The sequence below is a fragment of the Erithacus rubecula genome (assembly GCF_903797595.1).
Source record: "Erithacus rubecula genome assembly, chromosome: 6".
Lineage (NCBI taxonomy): Eukaryota > Metazoa > Chordata > Aves > Passeriformes > Muscicapidae > Erithacus > Erithacus rubecula.
The window spans coordinates 22,763,231-22,786,444 of NC_136688.1; the positions used below are offsets into that span (position 1 = coordinate 22,763,231).

At 41.1% G+C, this 23,214-nt stretch overlaps 1 protein-coding gene across 17 annotated transcripts in view; it reads right to left on the bottom strand.

Moving 5' to 3' along the window:
* MADD (MAP kinase activating death domain) overlaps positions 1-23,214 on the bottom strand; it is a 68,219-nt gene that overhangs the window by 43,293 nt on the left and 1,712 nt on the right. For 12 of the 17 annotated variants that reach the window (XM_079307639.1, XM_079307643.1, XM_079307636.1 and 9 more), the window contains exons 2-9: positions 10,996-11,187; positions 7,884-8,498; positions 5,032-5,335; positions 4,580-4,711; positions 3,244-3,357; positions 2,490-2,570; positions 1,267-1,323; positions 340-518 (exon numbers count right to left, since the gene is read on the bottom strand). In XM_079307639.1, coding sequence (XP_079163765.1) covers positions 340-518; positions 1,267-1,323; positions 2,490-2,570; positions 3,244-3,357; positions 4,580-4,711; positions 5,032-5,335; positions 7,884-8,498; positions 10,996-11,057 — 1,544 coding nt within the window. In that variant the 5' untranslated portion in view covers positions 11,058-11,187. The remainder of the gene's footprint in view (positions 1-339; positions 519-1,266; positions 1,324-2,489; positions 2,571-3,243; positions 3,358-4,579; positions 4,712-5,031; positions 5,336-7,883; positions 8,499-10,995; positions 11,188-23,214) is intronic. The other 5 variants (XM_079307638.1, XM_079307637.1, XM_079307635.1 and 2 more) reach the window with 1 other exon arrangement.

Sequence of the window (23,214 nt, forward strand, 5' to 3'; positions counted from 1 at the left end):
ATTCCTGTTTCTACTAGCTGAGGTAACAACTAAGTCCAAGGACATTTTTCTTCTGTAGTTCAAGGCTTGTGATTAAAGCTGAGGTTACAGTATCAGACTGACAAATCCAGGTAAAGTGGATGATCTATAGAAAAATGCAAGAAGCAAAACACCCCCTCAAGATACACAGTTATGCTCACGCAGGTAACAGATATGAGATAAACACTCCAATTACTGGTTTTTTCCCCCACATGATGTCAAGTAGAATCTACAATAGTACCTGACAGATGCTTTCACCCATGGAAATGTTTGTGCTGCCTTCTTATGAAGACCCAATGCTACCTTCCTGTTAAGTCTCACCTGGTAGCCACATCGACAGAGTCCACATCATTTCCATAGATCAAAGGGTTGAATTCCGTGGAGGGAGTAGACTGCAAATCATTCTGTGGTCTTCCCAGCAGCAGAGGCACCTCCTGCCCATCATGAAACTTCTCTAGATTAAGAATGGGCTGAGTATTCAGGCTCATGCTGGCCAGGGCCTATTGAAGGACATTATGCACACATTCAGCAAGAACAGTTATTCAAGGAACAAAAGATCAGAGCTACCCTGCCCTCTAGGCAATTGCAACAATTATGCATGCTCCATTAATTTGTCTTAAACCACCTCCACGATGAGTCAACAAGCATCTCCAGGCCCTCCTTTATGTTGATTGTCAAAATTATCTCAATGCTGAAACAGTCCTGGAGCCAGCCAAGGAAAAGCACAGAATTCCACTTTGCTAGATCATTCATGACAGGAAAATTGATAGTCCTAATTGGACCAGTAGTAGTACAGCACTCCATAACTCTACTGCTTGTAGAGTTATTTCCATGTGAAATTTGAATACATCTTGGGAACTACAGGCCTTGAAACTTGCCCTTAAGGGTGGCTATTCAACCAGTAATTTGATATTCCAGGAAAATGTGGAGACACCCCTACACAAACATATGCTTGTATCCCTGAAAACCTCCGCCTTCCATTTGAATGAAATCTTCATCTGTCCATAAAGCTACCTTTTCAACCCTCATAAAGTCTTCAAGGAACAGTCTTCAAGTGGTGAATCAGTCCTGGACACCCAGAACTATCTTAATCTTCCTCATTTTTCCCATTTGCCCTGAGGCTTCATCTTTTCATATAAAAATAAATAAATATATAAAAGCAAAACAAAGAAACTAACAAACAATAAAAAAAATCCAAAGGGAAAGGGTAAAATGGAAAATCGAGGGGAAAAGAATAAAATAAAGAACCTTGTTGTCAGGAGTGAGCAGCTGTTTCTGAGTGATTGCAGTCATGCTAACCAGACACTGGAGGCAAGATGGAAGATCATATGATAACACCACAGCAGCCCATCAGAGCCAAGACGAACACATGACCACAGAGAAACAGATGGAAGGAAAAAAATATCTATTACTACCAAATATCACAAATGAGAGGAAAACAAAAGGGACCACAAAATAGACACATCTTAGGAAAGAGGTATAACTGCCCCACCCCCAAACATTCATATATGGCCACTCTGGAAACTGGCAAGCCTGTTGCCCTTAACGATGCAGCTAAGAACTCTACAACACTTTGAAAGCAGATATCCTGAAATTCATTTATTGACTCTAAGACCCCAAGGCACACAGAAGTGTTAACCTCAGTAATGTGGGTCTCAATTTGTCCACTTTGTACCAGCAGCACTCCTTTGCCAAAGGCAAACCCTTAATGACAATGTCCATAGGAATACACAGGGAATGTAGGCTGAATTTGGGTGAACACTCTGAGAATTTTAAATATGTCTTCAAAAAAATTGCAATCTGTTCTTCTGATACATGAGTTTGCCCTTGCACTAGTGAGAAAGTTTTGCTAAATAGTGCCTGAAATTGCAAGGGGGTGAGGCAGCAGTGGGGGGAAGGTTGATCTAACAAAACTCCAGGCAACACATCACTTCCATCTGTGCTGGCAGCAGGTATTGGGATATCAGAGAGGTTACACACTTTGCTCTCCTGGTCTATGAGGAAAGAAAAAGAGCAAACCTCATCACATTTGTAACACACTTTACCTTTAGATACTGCATGCAGCGTGCATAAGGGAAACAGAAATAAAGAGATAAAACCTGCTTGACACGATCAGCCAGGATGACCCAAGCTGATTAATGGCTTAGCAGGACCTGAGAGGAGAGACTGACACTTCACACACAGATCTGTGAATGGAGGGGAAACAAAGATGATCATAGCTTGATGGATCAAGTCAGAGTTTAAAGCCCACATGGCAAATGTAAAGGAGGAAACTGGAACTTTCTGCATCGACTGGAAACAAGTCAGCCCCAAACAACAGTAAAAATAAGAAACCATCTGTTTGTGTACAGGGACATTTCAGCTTTACATTCACTGATTTGCATTCTTATCCACTGTAGCAGAAGAGCTGGGCAGCACTACATAAGCTATGTTCTAATGAATCTGAGTCCTTTCCCCAAAGTGCATATTACCTGTTTCAGATGCTTTTTCAGCTCTGAAGCTTCTGGTTCTGGCAGTGCTGGCAAAGATTCTGCATTTGTGGGAACAATCACCTGGAATTAAGCACAATAACAGATTAATATTTCCCTAGTTGTAGTCATTTCCAAAACAGAATCCCTTGAATCTCCAGTATTTCAGACACCAAGGAATAAAAGACACAAAAGTAAAATAAGAATTTAAGAAAACCCACAAACTCAGACACAGACACCTGCTTTTCACTTCTTTATGGTTGTTATTGTTTACAATATGATAAACAGCGGAGTAATTTTATCATTTATCACAAAAACGAGAAGTTTGAATCAACCCACACTTTCCATCAAGTGATGATGTTACACACATTTTCCTTGAATCAGCCTTGCTCATATCCTTGGAGAAAGTGAGATACATAGCCCCACTTGAATCATGACCACCAAGGCTGTGAAGGCTCTTAATAGACTGGGTTTCTTAGGAAAGGCTGTAAGACACAGTCTGACAATTAGTCAAGAAGTATAATTTGCTTGAGGATTTACCTTCTAATGATATAGCCAGATCAACTAACTGAAAAAGGATGCCAAATGCAAAAGACAAGGGGACCTTGAGACACAACAAGGAATAGAATGCTGAAGTTTGAGATGGGAGTGACAAAGGCAGACTGAGGTCAGGCATTTCTAAATTCTCAGTGGGTACACTGGTGACAGTACAGAGTTCCTGGAAAGAAAGCCAGAAGTTCTTATGGGTGCCACTTACCCTATTGGTATCCAGGTCAATAAGCCACACATCATCAGGCATTTTAAAATCTAGTTTGTAAAGGAAGAAACTTGCTGGAACACCAATGATGTAAGGTGTAGGGGCTAGAAGCAACTGAGAGAAAGACAGACTTTACTAAGGACGAGATCTGCATTTGATATCACCATGCTCTTCCCAAATACTTATTTACTGACTACAGTATGTTTATAGCAGAGAAGACAACACAAAAGGCATTGATAAATAAGTGATAAATACCATACAATGGAAGCACAAAAAAAGAGAAAAAGAAAAAAGGCTCCTGCTCAGAAAGCCTCAATTTTCATCCAGGAGAAAACACATTTCCATCTGCCATGTCCCACTCCCACCCAGGACATAATTTATATGGCTACATGGCTCTTTGGAAACAGCTTCCCATGTCTATCATGGTCAAAAAAAAAAAAAAATTCAGAGTAAGAGACTAAGTTGAACAGCAGGAAGTCATGGATGAATACATCCTCAGCTCAAACTGAGTCTGTGCCGTTGTAAATAGGCACCTACAAGGACTTAACCCTTATGCTTGTAGTGGTAATTTGGTTTAAAAATAATACCATCTCTAAGAAGTACAAGATAGACACATTTTTTCAGATGTATCTGGAAAACCTATGGGGAAATTCAGGTTGCTTCTGACAAGGGAATGAGCAGAGGAAAAAGGTTTAAATCAACTAGGCACATAGCAGCTTGAACCCACTGGTTTGGGAGGCTAATTTATTCTTTTAATCTAGAACTGTTGGTCACCTCCAAGGAGTGGCACAAGAACAAATCTGCAGCATCAGTTGCAGGATAGCACTGAAGTAGTAAGATGTCCTATCTATCTTTTTTTATCTTTTCAAGCAGAATAATGAGCTCCTGAAAAGAGATGACTATTGGCTAAACCCAGGCTCCCTGCTGAAGTAACACAACACTTCATATTTCTGAGACAACAGCCAATAGTTTCTGAACTCTGGCCCTCAAGCATCCTTAAATATTATACTGGACCCTCCTTGACAAACTTTAATACTCAGCTTAGAGGGGGAAGGGGGTAAATATCATCATACTATTGTCAATCTATGGCTGTTTAGTCTATTGTTCATGAACTACTGCTTTGAATCATTCTATTCACTGAGCATTCTCTGAAGATACCCTGCATAAGTGGTGTGACCTATGATTTAAATAGTCACACTCAAGCAATGTTCTTTGCAAGGCAGACCTTGATACAATCTCAGAGAAGACAGCGAATGAAAAAAGGACTACAACTATATGAGTTTTAGACATCACAGAAACATCTTTTGTGAAAGACCAATAAAGGAAAAATATGTACCTGTTCTGCAGAGGCCATGCAGGTGGGAAGCAGAGGGATCACTGGGAACATGTACTCTAATGGGTAGATCATGGCCACAAAGGCCATAACAGACATTGAAAGTGCATTATAATCTCGGGACTGCAATACAACCTGCAACCAAAGAAACTCCCATTAGCTCTGCAGCAACCATTCACTTCTAATACTCCCCTCAGGTGTGTACAAAGACCATAGATTTGTGATCTCTGCAGATTCAAATCTGATGGCTGTGAGCTGAGTAACCCTCCATTAATCTGTCTGCAAATAAGCTTTGGGTGTTTTTTGGAGTCAGAACAGAACTTTTCAAAACAGGAACCTCAGAAAATTAATTCCAGGCAGTGCAGAGAGACACTTCTACACATCCAGCCTACCCAGATTTTGAAGAGGGCAAAACTTCCTACATACTTATCAAAGATCAACTCCTCACTTCTCACCTTGTGCTCTAGAAGGATGCAGGTCAGCACCTGCAGGCAGGCATCCACTCCCAATAACTCCAAAGGCAGATGTAACGGGAAATCCACCAAAGTGAAGCGGGATGGATCAGGAAGAGCAAAGGTCAAAGCTGGCTGCAACTCGTGCGGCAGCACCTCCACATCCACGCGCTTCTGCCCAGCAACGGGCATCGGGGAGCGGAGCAGCCGGTAGATCCACGCCTCGATCTCCCGCAAGTCGTGAAGCAACACGCTGGACTTCTCTTCCACCAGCAGGGAGCCTGTGAAAATCCGCCACATCGTGTCCCTGGACAGGGAGAACGCCAAGGTTAGTGCTCCTGGAACTTCACTAGACAGCCACTCTGCAAGGCTCTTCCACAGAAAGGATACATCCACCAAGGATTGAAAGAGGCAACTAACAAACATTTGATCGCACAAAGGAATGGAAGACAGGCGTTCAAGCTTACTGACACAACCCACAGCATGAGGAAGAATGAATCTTTCTCTGGCAGGAATCAACACAGGTATGGATGTCACTTCAGACTTCATTCACACACTTAAAGGGTTCAGGCAGGTCCAGATCTCTGAAGAACTCTCATAATCCTCACGCTTGAAATTCAGCAGGCACACAGGACATTCTCCTATCTCATCCAGAACTGTAGCAGATTAACTGCAGGACTCTGCTTCTAGAAGTCTAGAAGCCATTGCAAGAGTAGGAATTAAGCCTGAGATAATAAAAATATGCCACATCCAAGATCTGCCAGATGTTTAGGCATGATAAAATACCCTTCATCATTCTACCCTAAACTGCAATGTATCATTCTTAAAAGCTGAATAACCCATGGGGAAAAAATGGATCTATTTCAGCTAAATCTCTGAAAGCTGCGTAGAAAACATTTAGGTACCTTACCAAAATAAGCAGCAAATTTTCCACACCCTAAGCTGTCAATCTGCAACCTGCAGTTCACAGACAGGCTGGCAACAAGCATGTACAGCATTGCTCAGGGCCTTCAGAGCATCAACACTCATAACTGGGTCTGACAAGGGGAGCACAGTCTTGTCCACTTCAGCCCTTTACCCTGTAGTACAGTGAAGGCTGGAAACCTTCTGTATGCATTCTCCAAACAGCTTCAGCCTGATAAATATCTTGAGTTACAGTAACAGATCCCTTAGAAAGCCGTGGGTTCAAATTGGAGGTTCTATCTTACAGTTCACAACTTAAAAAAAAAAAAAACGAAAAGGAAAAAAAGAGTATGACACTGGACATTTCACAAAGACTGAATAATTAGAGAAATTTGGATGGCTCAAAATATGGGCAATTTTACATTAGGCTGAATACATGATACACCTCTGAGGAACTGTGATGCTTCTCATCCTGCACTCTTCCTTCAGCTACTTGACATGCACGAGACATTAGGCTGCTAAGAGGTGTGCTCCACCTTTTTCTAGATGTAAGGATTCAGTTTCACCTTTACTCAGCCACCACTTCAAAACTATTCTACTTTTCCAGGTCACCACTAGAAAACTACACGGTAATTCAAACCTGCTGCTTTACTTTGCCCAGAGATGGATGCTCAGTATGCCTTCTCTTGCAATCCTCATCCATCACTAAATTATTCTCTTTAAGAATTATGTACAATAGGACCAAATTTTTCAAATACTGCATGTCATTCAAATACCAAATAGAGGAAAATCATGAAATTCAGAGGGGTGTTTTTTCCTCAGTAATCATCAGGCTAAACCAAGTGACAAAATAACATTCCTTAACACATATATCCATTAAGGGAAGAAGTTTTGCTCTGACAACATAATTTATTCTCCATCAGTGGACTCTAGTGATAAATCTGCTAATGCGGGAATCATACTAGCCCAGAACACTCATTTCAGGGCAGTAGCCCAAGAAGTAGGCCACTTCTCTATGAATAGGAATTTACATGCAAAATGTAAAGAGCTTACAAAGATAAAAATTATAATAATTATAATCCTGTCATTTTTTGCTTTTGACAAGTTTAATTTGGAGTGTACCAAGCTACTTAACTCACATTGTGTACTATCTCACAGTCCTGTCCTTCAAACTGTTGAGATAATCCCCTGCTTCTCCAAAGATTCATTTCATACCTTTTCTATTCAGTTAGCACATTGGAAAAGAAATGAAGGTGTCAGGCACAGTAGCACAGATATACATCCGTGACTGAAATACATAAAAAACATTGTTCCTTCCACACCCTACAGTGTAACTGCTTCTGTTACATACTCAACACTGCAACAGCAGATAAATTATGATTACTACATTATATTAAATATACATCAAGTTCCTGTCAATTTGCTGTCACCAAAACCATTGCCATGTTTCCTAGACAACTGCTTTGTTTTCTACTTCTCCTCCCTCTCTCCTTCAAATATTGTACTTTGACCTATTTCAGCTGATCCTGCTTCTCTAGTCTTTTCTCTCCCACGCTGAAGTTCAGACTGTTTCATAAGCTTGTTAAGCACATTTTCCTCATTTCCCTCCTGCCCCAAGTGGAAATTCTCTGTTATTTCTTGGCTGCTTCTGATTTCCCAGAGAATCAGTCCTGACACATACTGCCACAGAGCTTAAATGCCAAAGCAACACTAACAGCATCAGCACTCAGCTTCAGTCATCAGGAGGGTAGTGCCTCCTTAGGTGTATCATAAATGAAAATCACATCAGTTTACAGAATCAGAGAGAGAAGTTTTAAATAAATTGTTATTAAAATTTCCGTTTCCTACTGTGAACCTGGGTTTAAACAGTGAAAAAGGCCAACCCTTGCTGTTTGGCTGCTTCTGCAACCACATCTGCAGCCACAATTTAATGTGCAAATGAATCAACATACCTCTGCACCCCACGAGGAATCCCCAGCTTCTTGCCCAACAGCCTCTCACTACAGCAGTCCACAAGTCTCTTGAGGGTGTAGAGACACTCGCGGAAGGTGGAAAAGAAGGGATAATGGCTAAGGATGCAGAGGGAAGTCAGAGTGCTGTTCCGAGAGCGATGGCTGCCTTTGGCCAGGCGCTTAGTGCGCGGGGACCGGTTCACGTCGGGGGTGGACTCTGCGCTGGGAGCCTGCAGGGAAGAGCCGCTCTCCGAGCTCTCCGTGCCCACTTCCTCCGGGGGTGCTGCTGCATCCCCAGACTTGGGGACCTTCTGTCCCTCTCGAGCTCGATGTCCCCCCGCGCCCTCTCCCTTCTCCTTGGGCACCCGCTTCTGGAAGGAGCGGTAGAAGTTGACGCAGATTCCATAGCGCGTGACGCCGGTGTCCTTGTCCGTGAGGGTGAAGACGAAGGAAGTGTCGTCGCGGAAGCTCATGCGCTTTTGCCGCACGCTCAGGCATCCCTCTGGCTGGCAGAAGAACACGACGTCGGGCGGCAGAGGAAAGTCGGCGTGGTCCTCCAGAGGGTAACGCCGCAGCAGTTCAGGGGTCTGAGCAACACTGTCGCTGCTTGGGTGCCTACAAGGAAGCAAACAAAAAATCCCATATATAGTTGACTAATCATAAATATTTCTAGGAACTTCCTGCCTAATGTGTCAGGAGCCTGTGGATTCAGCTTCATCTTTGTTTTCTCTCTTCCCTATTATCCAGGGAAAGTGCAGCTTCTCAATCACTAGCAACAAAACTCACTCACTAGCACAAGGCAGAAAGGTTAAGTAAAGAAGTCTAAGTCAATACAATCATTAGCAAGGAACCTGTTCAAATCAGATTAAGAAAAAGCCTTCCAGGAATATGTTGTTCCCAGGAGAATACTGTATTGTCATGCTGCTCTGACTTTGACTTTCAAAATTATTTTAACTGCACAGGTCTCTGGGCAACACTTCAGTAGGAAACACATTATCCCTCTCCAAATACATAGTAAGAGGGAAAGCTCCTAGATTTCAGCCATTTATCAACAAGATGAAAAATTTAATGAGAAAACCCAATATCAATTCCTTACTGGGAAAGCAAGAATTTACAAGGAAAGAACTCAGATGAACAGTGGAGTGATATGAACCTCATCCTAAAAACACTTTCATTAAAAACTTCAAGCAACCAAACAAACGTGTGTTTGATGTTCAACTGGGATTTAAAGTGTAATTTGTATAAAAACCGTATCGCAACATGCACAGCTATTTACCACTGTGACTCACTAATCTTTTCAACACAAATCACTACAGAAACATGAAGAGAGAAAGGCAATACTGTTGTTTCCTAATTTTCCTCTAGATTCTTTCAAGATATTACACTTTTAATATTTCAAAATACAAATGACACTTGCTTTACTCATGTAAAAGATGTGAAAAAATTCAAACAAGTAGTAATAGAATGTTCATAATTTACAAAAGAAAATCACTGGTGTAAATAGCTCTGCTGACTAATTCTTCCAAACTAATATTTTTTTTTAATTATGTAAAACCACTTTAATAATAAAACTGGTAACAAGATTTATACTGCCTGTCTAGCTAGACACTGAAATACAGTATGAAAAACAAAGAGAGATACTAAAATGTTTTTATATGTTAATAGACACAACTAATGCATCATCTGACAAAAAAGAAATGTCAAAATATGCTGGTACTATTTAGAGAGCCTATTTGGCAGCAAATGGTCCAAAAAATGACATCAACAAGGAACGAGTGCATGTATCACCACTTCATGCCTTTGCTGTAATATGAGCTATATAGGCAGAGTTTTCTCAGACTCTGAGAAAGTTTGAAGCTAACAGTTCCAAAAAGCATTGCTATTTGTGCATAGTAGATAAAAAGATATAATAGTAAAGGCCACATGGAGCTCCTAAGGGCTTTTCAGGAGGAGCTACTTTAGTCAGCTCCATCTCTCATCATAGGCATTTGCCAAAGTGCCAGAGGAGACAGCACATCTGAGCAGCAGCACTCTAACCAGCATGGGCTGGCAAAAAGCAAGAGAACTGTAGCAGTCCAGAAGTGATGGTAGCAAATTCCTAAGTGAAATCATCAGACCCTATAAGCTTCACTGGAGAAGGCAGCTAACATTTGTCCCTCCTCTTCCTAGTTGGTGATACACATATAGAAAACTTGGTTGTTTTCCCACAGACAGTAAGAAGTATTAAACTATTACAGTATTCTGTCCATAAAATGCAATAATAAAATAACTATTAGTCAGGCTTATGCCATTTCCTCCACTCAGCCTATTTTAAATATTGCATTCAAAGCATTCTGAAAAGAAAGCAAGAGGTACAGCAACAGGCTGATGCACATGAACCACTGATATTTCAAAATGAAAGCAAAATAGGTATTGGGATACACACAGAATTTGCAGAAAGCTGCTATATAAACTTTGAATAGGGAAAAATAACATTTACTGAGCACCTATATGTTTGACAAACAGAACACATCAATCCTGCATTTTATATGAGCTTTAAGTAAATATGCATAACATTTTATCTTTTTAAAACCAGAAAGCATTCATGCCATTCCTTTGAGGATAAATAAGTATTAGAGGGAGAAACAGCTAAGTAAAGCAAGTTCGATTTTTTTAACTGAGTTTACAGACTACATTTCAAAAGTCAGAAAAGTAGTATTTTTCTACTAGTAGTACATTCCTAGTAACAAAAGTAGTAGAAAACTTGTATTTTACTTGCATTTAGCTTTCAACATTATTAATTTGTGAATCCCTCTGTCCTGAGGGATGCCAGCAGAAGCAAAGTTCAGACACATAGACTACCAGACAGCGAGAGATAAATTCACTTTTCTTAGTCATCCTTTGCAGACTCTTGAAAAGAAGTCTAAAGACCACAAGTTAAAAAACTCTATCAGCACTAGTATCTTTCAAGAAGTGCCCTGGCTCAAGCAGGTGCTCCCCTTAGGGGAGCAGTCTGCACACATTTCAGACAGCACTTCCTGAGCATCAGGCAAGTCTTCATCAATGGATGCAAGGCTATTTATCCCCACTCTACTGCCCAAGCAAAAGCTCTGCTGAGACTGTTTCACATTACCTGGCTCCAATGATCACAAGATAGTCAAGTAGCCGAGAGCAGATTTTCTTTTTCTGCACCATTGTCCTTGATGCCCCTCCCTATGTCATCTCAAGGAATTCCTGTTCATTGATCCAGTGGTCAGTTATCCCATCAGCCGTGATCGCTGCCTCGGGGAACAGAACCTGCTTGGAGCTGTTTGCCAAGCCCAATCTACAACCAAGAAAAGCAAGAGTGTCAAAAGCACAAACAGGAATATCCAAACATACAAGCAACTTCATTATGTTCCCAAAAGCTTCAAAGTTCTGTGAGTCATGGTCATCCACATATCTCTATTAGTATAAAAACACAGCCATATGCCCACAAAAGCAGAGAGATGAAAAACACACAAAAAAGTACAAGAGTATCTCAAGAATTAATGGTTGGAGTCAATCATCTTAGAGGTCTTTCCCAATGTATATGAGTCTATGATTCTGTTCTAAGGGAGAACACAGTCAAACAAAGCTGCCTACCACGGGCAAAGAGCTACTCATTAAATGGTTTGTGTGTTGCTTAGGCAAATCCATGAGATCCTGAGAGTGCCTGGGAAGGGAGCATCAACAGGCAAGGCAGAAGAAAAAAAAAAAAAAAAACCAGCCTGAACTTTAGCTGTGGGATAAACAGTAAAAATCAGAAATCCATTTTCATAAAATGCATCCCAGCATCCCAAACCTGCAAGTGGCTGTCAGCAGGAATGATCTCCACAATTCCCAAAGACTGTGATCCCTAACACTTTTCCTGTAAAGATACAGAACTGCAGCTCTACAGAATTGGTTTGCAATAGCAAAACTGCATATTGTAAATCATACTCTGTTTTCCACTTCATTCATTCAGTTCTATTTATCTTGTTTAACTTCATTCCTTACTCTTCATACCAATGCCTTCTGCAGCTAATTTCTCTGAATACTTTATGATAGAAAGATCCTCTTGGTAAAACTGAGATTTTACAGCAGCATTACTACTTGCCAATAATTATGCTTAATAGATATCCAGAAAAAAATTCTGGATAGTTCATATTCATTCACAGTTCACAGAATTCATGAACGAACAGGAAGAAAAATAAAGTTTTAAAAAGTAATACAGTTTCACATTACAGTGTTCCCCACAGTGTTTGAAACCAACCTGAAAACAGAAACTTCCTGAAACTGAAAGGTCTTAGAAACTCTGAAAATTAGAGATGCTCAAAGTATTCTAGAAGTTTACTGAGTATTCCAATGAAATATTTAGTAAGAGCTTTTTTATATTAGAAATTTGAATTGATTGCCTTCCGGGGCATATTCAGAATAAGGTTTCCATTTCAGTTCATGTTTACATCCTAAGGCCATCACAGAATTATTATTACCATACTAAAACCTTTCCGTTCTGCAGCATAAATGTTTAGATTTTATTTGTATAAAAGTATAACATCTTTACTAACAATCTGTAAATCTCAGCAAAATCGGGTAATTTTCTTGATGTTTCCCTCATTACTTCATAAGCACTGAAATTGTCAGCCTCTCAGAGTCACATTCAAAGCCCAGCAATAGATCTGGTTTTTCCCCAGTCCTTCACATTGCAAGAACAGAGCAGGGAAATTCTATTCATTAGCTCTCCAAATGGCAGTAAGAACACAAAAACATTACAACAGCAAGAACAAAAAAGCATGTATGCAATTTATAAAAAAAGGAAAGTCGTACTAGTCAGTAAGTACTAATTAAGGAATAATAAACTGAAAGAAACTTTAACCCTCACATATAAAAATCTCACATTTTGTGAAAGTCTGAGGTATGATTTTAGTAGATCCTCGACTACAATCACTGTAGATTCCTAAGTAACAGCACTATGAATTATCTTCTCTGAGCAGCAATACTGTTGTAAATTATCTTCTCTGAACAACAGAGAAAATACAGACACAGGAAGCAAAGTTTCTGTTTCTACGTTTTAATGACATTATTGAAAACATTGTAGAATCTGTCCTAAAAAACTCTTGATCCTTGATATTCTGCAAATATCTTGGCATAGAAAAACTCAAGAGGAACAAGATGAAATTGGGATATCAAGTGGTCCTTTTGGTCTCCAGTTTGAAGAAGTACATTATCTGTTTTCTTTCCAAATGGCTTTACCCAGAACTCTTTAAGGAACAAACTGCTCAGCCACAGACAGGGGCACAGCAGTAAGTCATTGCAATGCAACCTGGAAGTACAATTTCGAGGAAATTCTGCTACTTAGTGGTAACCAAACCTCAAAAACAGAGGTTACCCAACCCCTTATTGAAGGTGGAGAAAATTGTCTTATGACTGCAACTCCTTACACACATTTCCCACAGCTCTGCACAGGAGTTAGCAAGGGATGCATTATGAAGGCCTCAGAAATCATGGCATATCAAGAATATCTGAGCAGACAAGTATAAGGTATATATGCAGGGCTTTCACTGTCCCTGCAATGGCTGAAGCTACATCCCACAGACACCGAAGTTTCTGTTTTTTAAAAAAGATCTGAGCACTTTCCTTGATTTCTGCTTTCTGTTGTAACACAAGTTCAAGGCAGACCAGACTGATGCAGATGTTGTGCCAGGGTTTCCAGAGCCACCTTTACTGATTTGCTACACTTAACAACACAAGTTACAGTGAGGCATAAGAGGACAATACCTTTTTTTGGGAAGAAGAATTGTTGTTGGATTGGAGCAAGAGATAGAAGAATTAGAACCAAGTGTAGGTTTTTTGCCTTCCTCTATCCAATCTATGTCTTCTTCAGAGATCTAGCAATGGCTGATGACAGCACTTAGAAGAGCATTACATCAGCCTTTGTTGGAACTCATCTTCCTACTCCTGCTTGGAATCAGACACCACAGTTGATGATCTGTATAAGACAACACAAACAAGCGTCCCAGTCCTGCCTCCCCCTCCCCATGTGCCAAAAGCTTGATTTCAGGCCAATCATTCCCTTCTCTGTGCTGGCACAAGAGTTTGTGCAGCTACTGGTAAACAGACTGTGGAATTGATATGGACTAAACCTAACACTCTCCCTTCTTGTGCCTTGCCACTTCTGTTTTTACCAGGTTTTTATTCTTTTACTTGGCTCACCAAGTGCCCCATAAATGCTTGCAGGCACAAAGAAAAGGTAGGAGAAAGCAGTTAAGGGAATCAGGAAGACTTGACTGAACACAATGTGATCACAGAACTACAGACAGTACCTCCTCAGGTGCTGTCTAAGAGATTTTCTATCATCCTTCCAATACCTCCTAGATTTTAAAGACTAAGTACGTTAGGACAGAAATAGATCAAACAACCAAGAGATACTTCAATTTTTCCTCTTTCATGTTGGAATTTGGACCTGAACCAAGAGATTATCTTGACTCTGAAATGGTACAGGCTTTGACATTGATACGTCAAAACCTCTTCTCTCTCTCAAGCTGCTTTAACTTTAGATTGCTTTCTCTGAAAAGATCTTGTGCAGTGTCTTTTCTCTTTGCAAACATATTGGAACCAGCCCTTTGAAGGCTGAATGCCCAACAGCACTTGAGACTTTCTGTAACTTCAACTCTAGAAAAGGAGATAAACAGAGAAGTGAAGGCCCACCACAGAAACACACTGCACCAACAGATCACGTCTCAGACAACACCAAAATTGAAATAAGTACATATATGGATGGTGAATGGGTTGGTGAGAACTCACACTACCCACACACTGTAGCAGCTGTCAGCAATACTCACTAGTAAAAGTTGGCACCGTAGCTTAGGCACGAAGACAAAAGGCAAGAACCAGCACAAAGCCACAGCTTACCAGTAACTTGAGAGATGAAAAAAGTGTTCAAAACAACAAACATTGCTGGCATTACTCTGCATTTCAAAATTCCCCAAACACCCACATTTTAGGTTGAAGCACAACTTCTTAGAGGACAATCTGCACAATATTCTGCAATTTAAAGTCCTCCCAGAAATAAAAGTCTATATAAACAAATACACACACTCATGAAAAGCATTACAGCACATGATGGATAAGGGCAGCATAAAAGAACCACAGCAGACTTTTTATCAGTTTAGAGTAATCTGTGTCAGAGTCATGTCCTGCATTAGCCCAAGAGACATGAGTTGTGCAGTAACCCTATTTCATCCATCTCTTGGAGTCCTCAATCTTTGTTAAGAGCCCTCTCATTCGAGACACAAATCTAGAGGAACAAAGCAAATTAGTCAAAGAATAACTCCAATACAACAAACTGTTAATGCAACTTGTGTCACTGTAAGGGTCTGGCTGAGATGGAGGTCATTCTCCCTACAGCAGCCCTCCCAGTGATGTGCTGCTAACTGGAAAGATGTTGATAGCACATCAGTGTTTTGGCTACTGCTGAGCAGTGCTGGCACAGCATCAAGGCTGCCTCTCCAGCATCTTGCCCCTAACAGTGCTGGGGAGTATGCAAAGTCTTGGGAGGAGACATAGCTAGGAGAGGCAAACTGACCAGAAGGATATCCCATATGATATCAGCTCAGAATAAAACCTAAGAGAGAGGAGGAGAAAAGCAGATAATCCATTATTTAAAACATTTAGAATCTAGAGTAACCACTAAACCTAATGAAGCTCTGCTTCTCAGGAAATGGCTGAACAGCACTTGCTTCTGGGAAACAGATAATAAAATTTCTTGGGCTTCTTTGCTGCCATGAATGCAATCTTTGCTTTATTAAACTGCCTTTACTTTAACCCACAAGGTTTTTTCCATCTTATTTTCTTCCCCCTGTCCTGCTGAGGAGGAGTGTGATAGAGTGGCTTGGTGGAAAAGTGGCATCCAGCCAAGGTCAACCCACCACACTCACCTGCAGGTGCTTTCCTCACAGAGGCTTCCAGCTTTGATGGGCTAGTTTACACTGAACTGCATGATGCCCTGCAGCTATTTACATCATTGCTTGCAAAACTGGTATGAAAACAACAGATTAATTTACAATAGGAAGGTGCTAAGCCCTGCTTTCCTTACAATTCTTCCATGCTTTAAGATGGTACCAGAAAGGCTTCCCCTTCCATTATCTCCAGCTTTTACCTGGTAAAGGGATCATACTGCACAGTTCACCAGTGCATGGATGCCTTTAGAATACAAATCAGCATCATACAATTCAATTTGCACAATGACTGAATAAAGAGCATACATGGGACATTAATTTGTAAGAGAAAGAAGAGGAAATTGTGAAGGAAACAGAACAAATTACAGGACAGAAGCCACGTAAATTACAGTTCACTGAATTTCACCTTGTGAAAGACCAAATTTTCAGTCACACCCAAAGGAACTAAATTTTTAGTTTGCCTGGAACATCCTGAATTCCTATTTACTCTCAGCCAAGACAGTCTGTACTGAGTTCAGCTCTAAGAGCCTGACCTTAGTGCATTGTTTTCTGGGAACTCAAGACTCACCAATTGAACTAAACTGAAAGCTGAAACAAACACAGATAGGGTCAGGAGTTTCAATGCCCACTTTTGGGTTTATATATATGTTTCTTCTCTCATCACACACCTTGACCTATCTGCTAAGCTGTGAGAAACAGGTGTGAGTAACTCAGTACCAGCCAATCTCACCTGTGTGGGTAGGAACACCATTTAATTCCCTGCTGAACTGGAAACAACATAATTTGAAGCACAATGTGAACTGTTCATGGTAGCTTTGACCTGTCTTTAGACATTTTAATAATCTTTATGAAATCTTTACCACTGAAATTTTGGTTACTACTTCTTCCAATTATGTTTCAAATTATCCCAGACATTATCTCTAGTATAGCACATGCTATTTTTGCTTGTACTAAGCTTTTAAAGAAGCAGACAGGCAGACATCTTTTCACATGAGCCATTTTTCATTTCTTCTGCTTAACAACACTGCTAATAGTTTTATACTTTAAAATATGCAACATTCTAGGAAGCTCATTATTGCTTTTATACAGATATTTCAGTGTTTCTGCTAACACAAGAAACACAGACAACAACAGAGATGAGAACACCTGCTCTTCTCCAGAACTTGACTGAACATGGAACAATTTTTTAAATCCAACCTGGATAGACTTGCTATACTGGTGCAGCTGCTTTGTGTGCAAGCATACACCTTGGCAAGGCAGCAGTGCATGCCAACATTATGACTCCCTAAGAAGATACTTCCACTTTGGATAGAAAAAAAAAGGGCATTTTCAAAGAATTGCAAGCATACCTAACAGACAGTGACATATTTATCTAGTATGGCTAATCTGCAACATAGGTGTGGCTCTGCAAAATGCCTTGGGGATAGTTCCAAGCATAAGAAATCACCCAGTAGAGAACAGGACTGCAGGCAAATTCTAAAAGCATCCACCCTGGAGTACATGCATCACTTCAATCAATAAGAGCTTCTTACAGGTGAAACAGCAGATGCAACTCAACTATTCCCACTTTTCATCTACAGTAAACTTGAGGGAAAGGACAGAACAAATCAGATTAATGAAAATTAAAGAATGAATGGGGAAAACAGGTTTTGACAATACAAGAAGACTTCTTTTGAAGGCTTTCTCAATAATTATAATAATTTAAAGATTCCTATCTTTCCTACTAAGTAATATTATCTCTTTGCCTTCTGAAAACAGTACTGACATAGCCAAGCGTCTTTAGCCTCCACATTAGTTTTGGAGAGCAAAATGGAAGTAGCATGGGCAGGGGTGCTGACAGATAGACTGAAAATGACCAGAATTAGTCCACCAACAGGAGTACCACGGCACACAGACAGAACCTTTTTGCAGCATCACGAGTGAAGCTGGACTGATTCAGGTTCCTGGTTGCTATAGTGACAGATTTCCCCATCCCTGCCATATGTCAGCCCTTCAGTGTTGCTTCCTCTCTCCTTCCTGCTTCAGCCAAAAGCTTGGCTAAAGCAGCCCGTGTACATGCAAGATCACGCAGTCAGCACACATGCACATGCTGTGAAAACAGACCCACAGGTAATCTGATTCAGATCAATCACCATAGCAACCCAATCTTTTAGTCCCTAGATTTTAGCCTGTCGGGTATATTTATAGAGCAGCTGCAGCGCTCCACCCCCTCTGCTCCAGCACCAGTGCTCCCAGCACTGCCCACACCACCCCCAAGCTTCACCCAGACACAAGGGCTGCCTGGAGTCAGTGCTGAAACACAGCCTGGCACCTGCAGGCCCCAGGCCAGATGACACTGCAACATGCTAAATGCCTCCCAACCCATGAGCTTTCCATATCCACGAGTGCTACAAATATCAGGAGTCATTCTTGCCTGTGGAGAGCTGAGTACCAAACTCAGCTGACAAAATCCGCTTATCCAGGTGCCCCCAGGACACTTCCACAGACACGCAGTGCAGGCACAGGAAGAACGTGCAGAGTGTGCTAACACAAACACACAATCCTGACAGGAACTTGCAGCAAAGGCAAAGGAGTGGTTCCAGCAGCACCTGCCCCACAGAGCCACAGCTGCACCCACCAGCAGGCACCTGAAAACCATGGAGAAAAATCAAGACCAGGGCTTGAATGAGCAACAAGAGATACACATGTGAGGAAGAATGCTATGCAAATACTGTTATTCATTTTATTCCATTACACCCCTGGGGAAAACCATCAACAATAAACTAATGCAGGAAAAGCACACCCTTTTATAGTACTCACTTCCTAATAGGAAGGAGATGACAGATTTTAGCCTCAGCCACAGGACATTTCACACACTTCAATTTAGGTTAAAGACCTTATTCCCCTCCCCTCCTTTAGTGTGTGAAACGTGCTTCCCAGGCAGGATCACTCTACAGGGCACCACTCACTACAGATCATACAACAAATTCTGGCATAAAAACCCTCTGCCAATCTGGCCAGTTCTCCTGCTCCACACTGTTCGAATTTAAAGTAATCTCTTATTCAAAAATAATCTCCAGAGATTTGCATGAGAGAACAGTAACACAAGGCCAACTCTTTTGAAGTCTGTCCTTTTTTGCCCCTCCTTGTGAAAAATCACCATCACAAAATACAAGAGCCTTCTCATTTTCTCTACCTCATCAGCTTTCCACTGATCCTCAAATCTGCACTCATACATTTTGCAAGGAGTGGGGGTGGGAGAAAGGAAGGGCAAACCAAAACCCACACAATGCCCCCAGGCCAAATTAGCCTCACACCACCTGCAACCACTACAGCATTAAATTCTTTTCCAAAGCAGAACTGCTTTTGGCTTGAGCTTTGAGCTGAGAAACTCTGGTGCTGCTTCTGAGTGCAGCCTAGACTCCAGCAAGATGCTTCCATTCCCAGCTCTCTGCCCAGTTCCCACTTGAGCAGCAGGCCACAGTTCCCATTATGCAGGCACCAGAAGGTTTTTTTCAAAAGCCAAATAGTATAAATGTACAGCCATAAAATAATTAACAAGAAAACAACAAGCATGTGACATTTGAGAGAACTGCTGGATGCAGCTGCAGCTGCTAAATTATTCAGTGCTTTCCCTTGCCACAGTGAGCAGCTCTGGGCCAGGAGACATCACTCATGGCATCACCACCAGTAGATACAGGCACATTCAACTCTTTCCTGGAAATCAGTCACACAGACAAATGGGATCCCAACAATAAATTACAGCCATTTGTAAAACAGAGGGGGGAATGCTCACAACCCGTGTGGAAACACTGAAACATTGTTCACATGGATAATGTGAGCCAAAAAATAAAGTACTTTAAATAATCCAGTCATTTGGCTGTTAACACCTCAGAGCCCACATCTGTTTTGCCTTGTGTATTAGAAGCAATCAGCCTGTATGCCCATGTGTGCCACCTGCTTGTTATTCCTTCCCCCTACACACCTTCCCCTTCTCTTCATCAACACCATGGGAGATCAGAAATCCCTACTGTCAAACTGATCCTACTATTAATTTTGGTGATAAATCATAGTACCAGCTGGTTCAAAGTGAAAAGAAATAAAAGAGACAAGCCCATTTTCTCTCTACAAGAGCTCTGGGGTGTGAGGAGCCTGAGTTTGGCAGACTCACCCACACGTAAACATTGGGGGAAGCAAGCTCAGAGTGAAGAAGGGACAGGAACCGCCTCAAGCGCCTGTTGGGAGCCAGCAAATGACAGAGCAAGGGCTCCCGAGAGGACTTTCCAGACACTGGCAGTGGCAGTCACCACGGCAAGGGAAGGAGGGAAAACACCACCCTGCTGGCTATGCCCTCAGACAAGAGAGAAGGGAGAATGCAGGTGGCCTGGAGGACAGGAGCAGTGTGCCCAGCTCGTGGCTCCAGCAGAGCAGTTGAACTGCTTATCAAGAGGACACAGGCACAGCAGCAGTGGCTCAGCATTTGTGGCTGCAGCAATTTTGGTGGATACTGGTTTTGATTCGTAATTATCTGTATGACAAAAAGCACTCCTCCCACTAACTGATGACATGGAAACAGGCGGAGGCACATGTCCTCATCTCCTGTCACAAGGGCCTTTCCAGAGCAAGGGCAAGACACCCAGGCAAGCAGAGATCCAGGGAAGCTGGTCAAAGCTACAGGCAAGAAGGTAATCCAAAGTTTTACACTGACAATGGGAAATTCAGTTAGAGTATAACGGCAAGCAGGACTCAACCAGGGCACTGGTCTTGCAGATGTGACAAAGTAACAGGATATGAAATGAAAGGCTGCTATGCTCAAAAGATAACACACAGTTCCTGGAGGTCATCAGATAACAAATTTGACAGCAACGTATCTTTGTCACTTGTATAAAAAAGCGAATGTTAATTCCCTGATTCTCACAACTGTTTAGAGATTAGTTACAAACAAAACAAAGGTGATATCTGACAAACATTAATGAATACATCAAAGGCAACATGATGACCAGCTCTGTTTTGAGAAATGCTGCTGCTTTGAAATCATGAAGGCTGTAGAAGAAACAGAAAACCATAAAATCTTCTTCCTTGCTGCTACACTGATGCATTATTTCTCACAGCAACCCAGAAACACAAGTCTCTCATTTTACTGCAGTGTCTGGGATCACAGCATGAGAACTGCCTCAGCTTAGGTAATTTAGGCATATGCAAGCAGCACTTCTTATTTTTAAATCCCTGCAAGGATCCTGCTAGTAGTAGTGATCTAAAGTGAACACAACCTCTCACAATTCAGTGGTTTCTGGGCACCACCAAGCACAACCTCCCCATCTGGGAACTCCCCAGTGTAAAGATATTTCAGAGCTCCTGGCGGTACATGGATCAGTACATACAACAGTTTGCTTGGTTTGGGGTTTCAGCTGGTTATTCTAGTTCCAAAGAATCGGGAGCATGTTTGTCAACAATCAACAGTAATTTCCATGTGGTTTTGACAGGTTTAAGGAGATCCTGTGACAGAGTCTAACTTATCTAAAATTATTTTCTAGCTTGAACAACAAAGCAAAGACCAGCTGAAATACACAGGTTCAGCCACAGAGAGTGAGCAATAGGTTGATGTAAGTTTTTGTTAGCTCTCAAGGTAGAGAAGGAAAAACAGCAAAGCATTTTGTCTTCAAAAGAAATATCAGTTATTCCACAGATTAACAGATTATCCCACTAAAATACATTCCTTTCTAATTGATGCTTCATGAACTCATTTTTATTTCACTTAGTTTCTTATTAGGTCACTGACAATGTTTTTACTTCATGAAAATTCATATCTTGAGATAGATGAAAGCTCTTTAAACTGGGGACATGATATTAATATTGCATATCAAGCTCTTTCATTCTTTTTTTCTAAATCCTTTCCTCATTGCTGCAAATCCCTAATCAGAAGCTGTATCTGTATTTTCTATCAGTTCACTGAATAACTGCATCAACTGCCTGGAAATTTAATGCAGTGTATCTTAAATGCAGGCACAGCAGGGCCAAAGGATATTTCAGGAATTCATCTGGGTTGTAACACATGCACTCCCTGTCTCCGATTCCTTCCTAACGGAAAATAAGTGAACCATTCACCTCTGTACTAAGTTTTAACATAAAAGTATCAATTACCATGTTGTGAGTATGAGTTTAAAAATGACAGTATAAATGACAGGGAAGACACTGTATTTTATATCATTTGTTATTCCCCTCTGACATACTAAATCTCTACCAATTTTTCTCCCCCCACAAAAAGAAAGCCATTCTTCTAACAAATGTATCTCGGAAGGAGTATCAGAGAAAATCTATTAGCTGGAATGCTGGAAATCAAAACCTCTGAAGAAATTTATTCTCTTAGAATTTAGCAATACTTGTGACTTTCTAATTTAATACTCAAAATTTTCACAAATATCTGTTTTTTCTGGTTTGCCATAGAGGATATTAAATAGATGAGACTGAACATCTTGACAGAGGCATGCCTAGTATATTCTTTCTATACAGAACCTGAGTATTTGATAATGCTTGAGGTGAGAGGGGAAGAGCCATAAATTATGAGCCTCTATGCCCTGGAGCCCAAGGCAGATAAAATCAAAGCAAACACTAATTAAATTCAGGAAGATGACATGAACAAAGGTTTTAGTAAGGCCTGAAATGCACTGATGCTTCTACCATCTCTACTGAAACATCAGTCCTGATGCTCTAAAACCTAAAAAGCTACTTGGGCTAGGTGGACAAGGATAACTGTTAAAAATCCTCAAAACTTTTACTCCTCTAGCCCCCACATCCTTCTAAAACAGACAGAAGTTGGACTCAATACTCTCAGGCACATGGTGTGGCTCTTAGGGATGGTCCTGTGCAGGGCCAGCAGTTGGATTCAGACACCCTTGCGGGACCCTTCCAACTCAGCACATTCTGAGATTCTGTGATTCATTACATACACACCCTGAGTGCTTTCAAAAGAGTTACAGGATGGTACCATGGTTGAAGAAGAGGTTTGCCCTCTAATATATATTTATGTTTTTCCATGAAAACTTTAAACTAGAAGATTTTTTTTTTTTTTGGTCAGTTTCCACACAGCCTTTGGTTCACCATCATTCACCGCTTTGGGCATATAAAACATATCCTAGAACTGTGTCTTGGCCATGTTATGCATTTTGTGTAGACAACACTCTTTCAGTGAGAATACTGTTTCCCTTTTTTTTGCCCATCCAGTAAATTTAGAATTGTTTTCAATGCAATAACATGGAAAACAATTCAGTTACAGCTTGGAACCTGTTAATTTGGTAAGAACACAGGAGTCCAGACTTTTGATACAGCTACAGCACCACTGGACAGGCAGGTGCAAGATCTTTTAGTGAGGACAAGGCTGTATTATTCTACAAACAAAAGCATTCTAGAGACTTGCT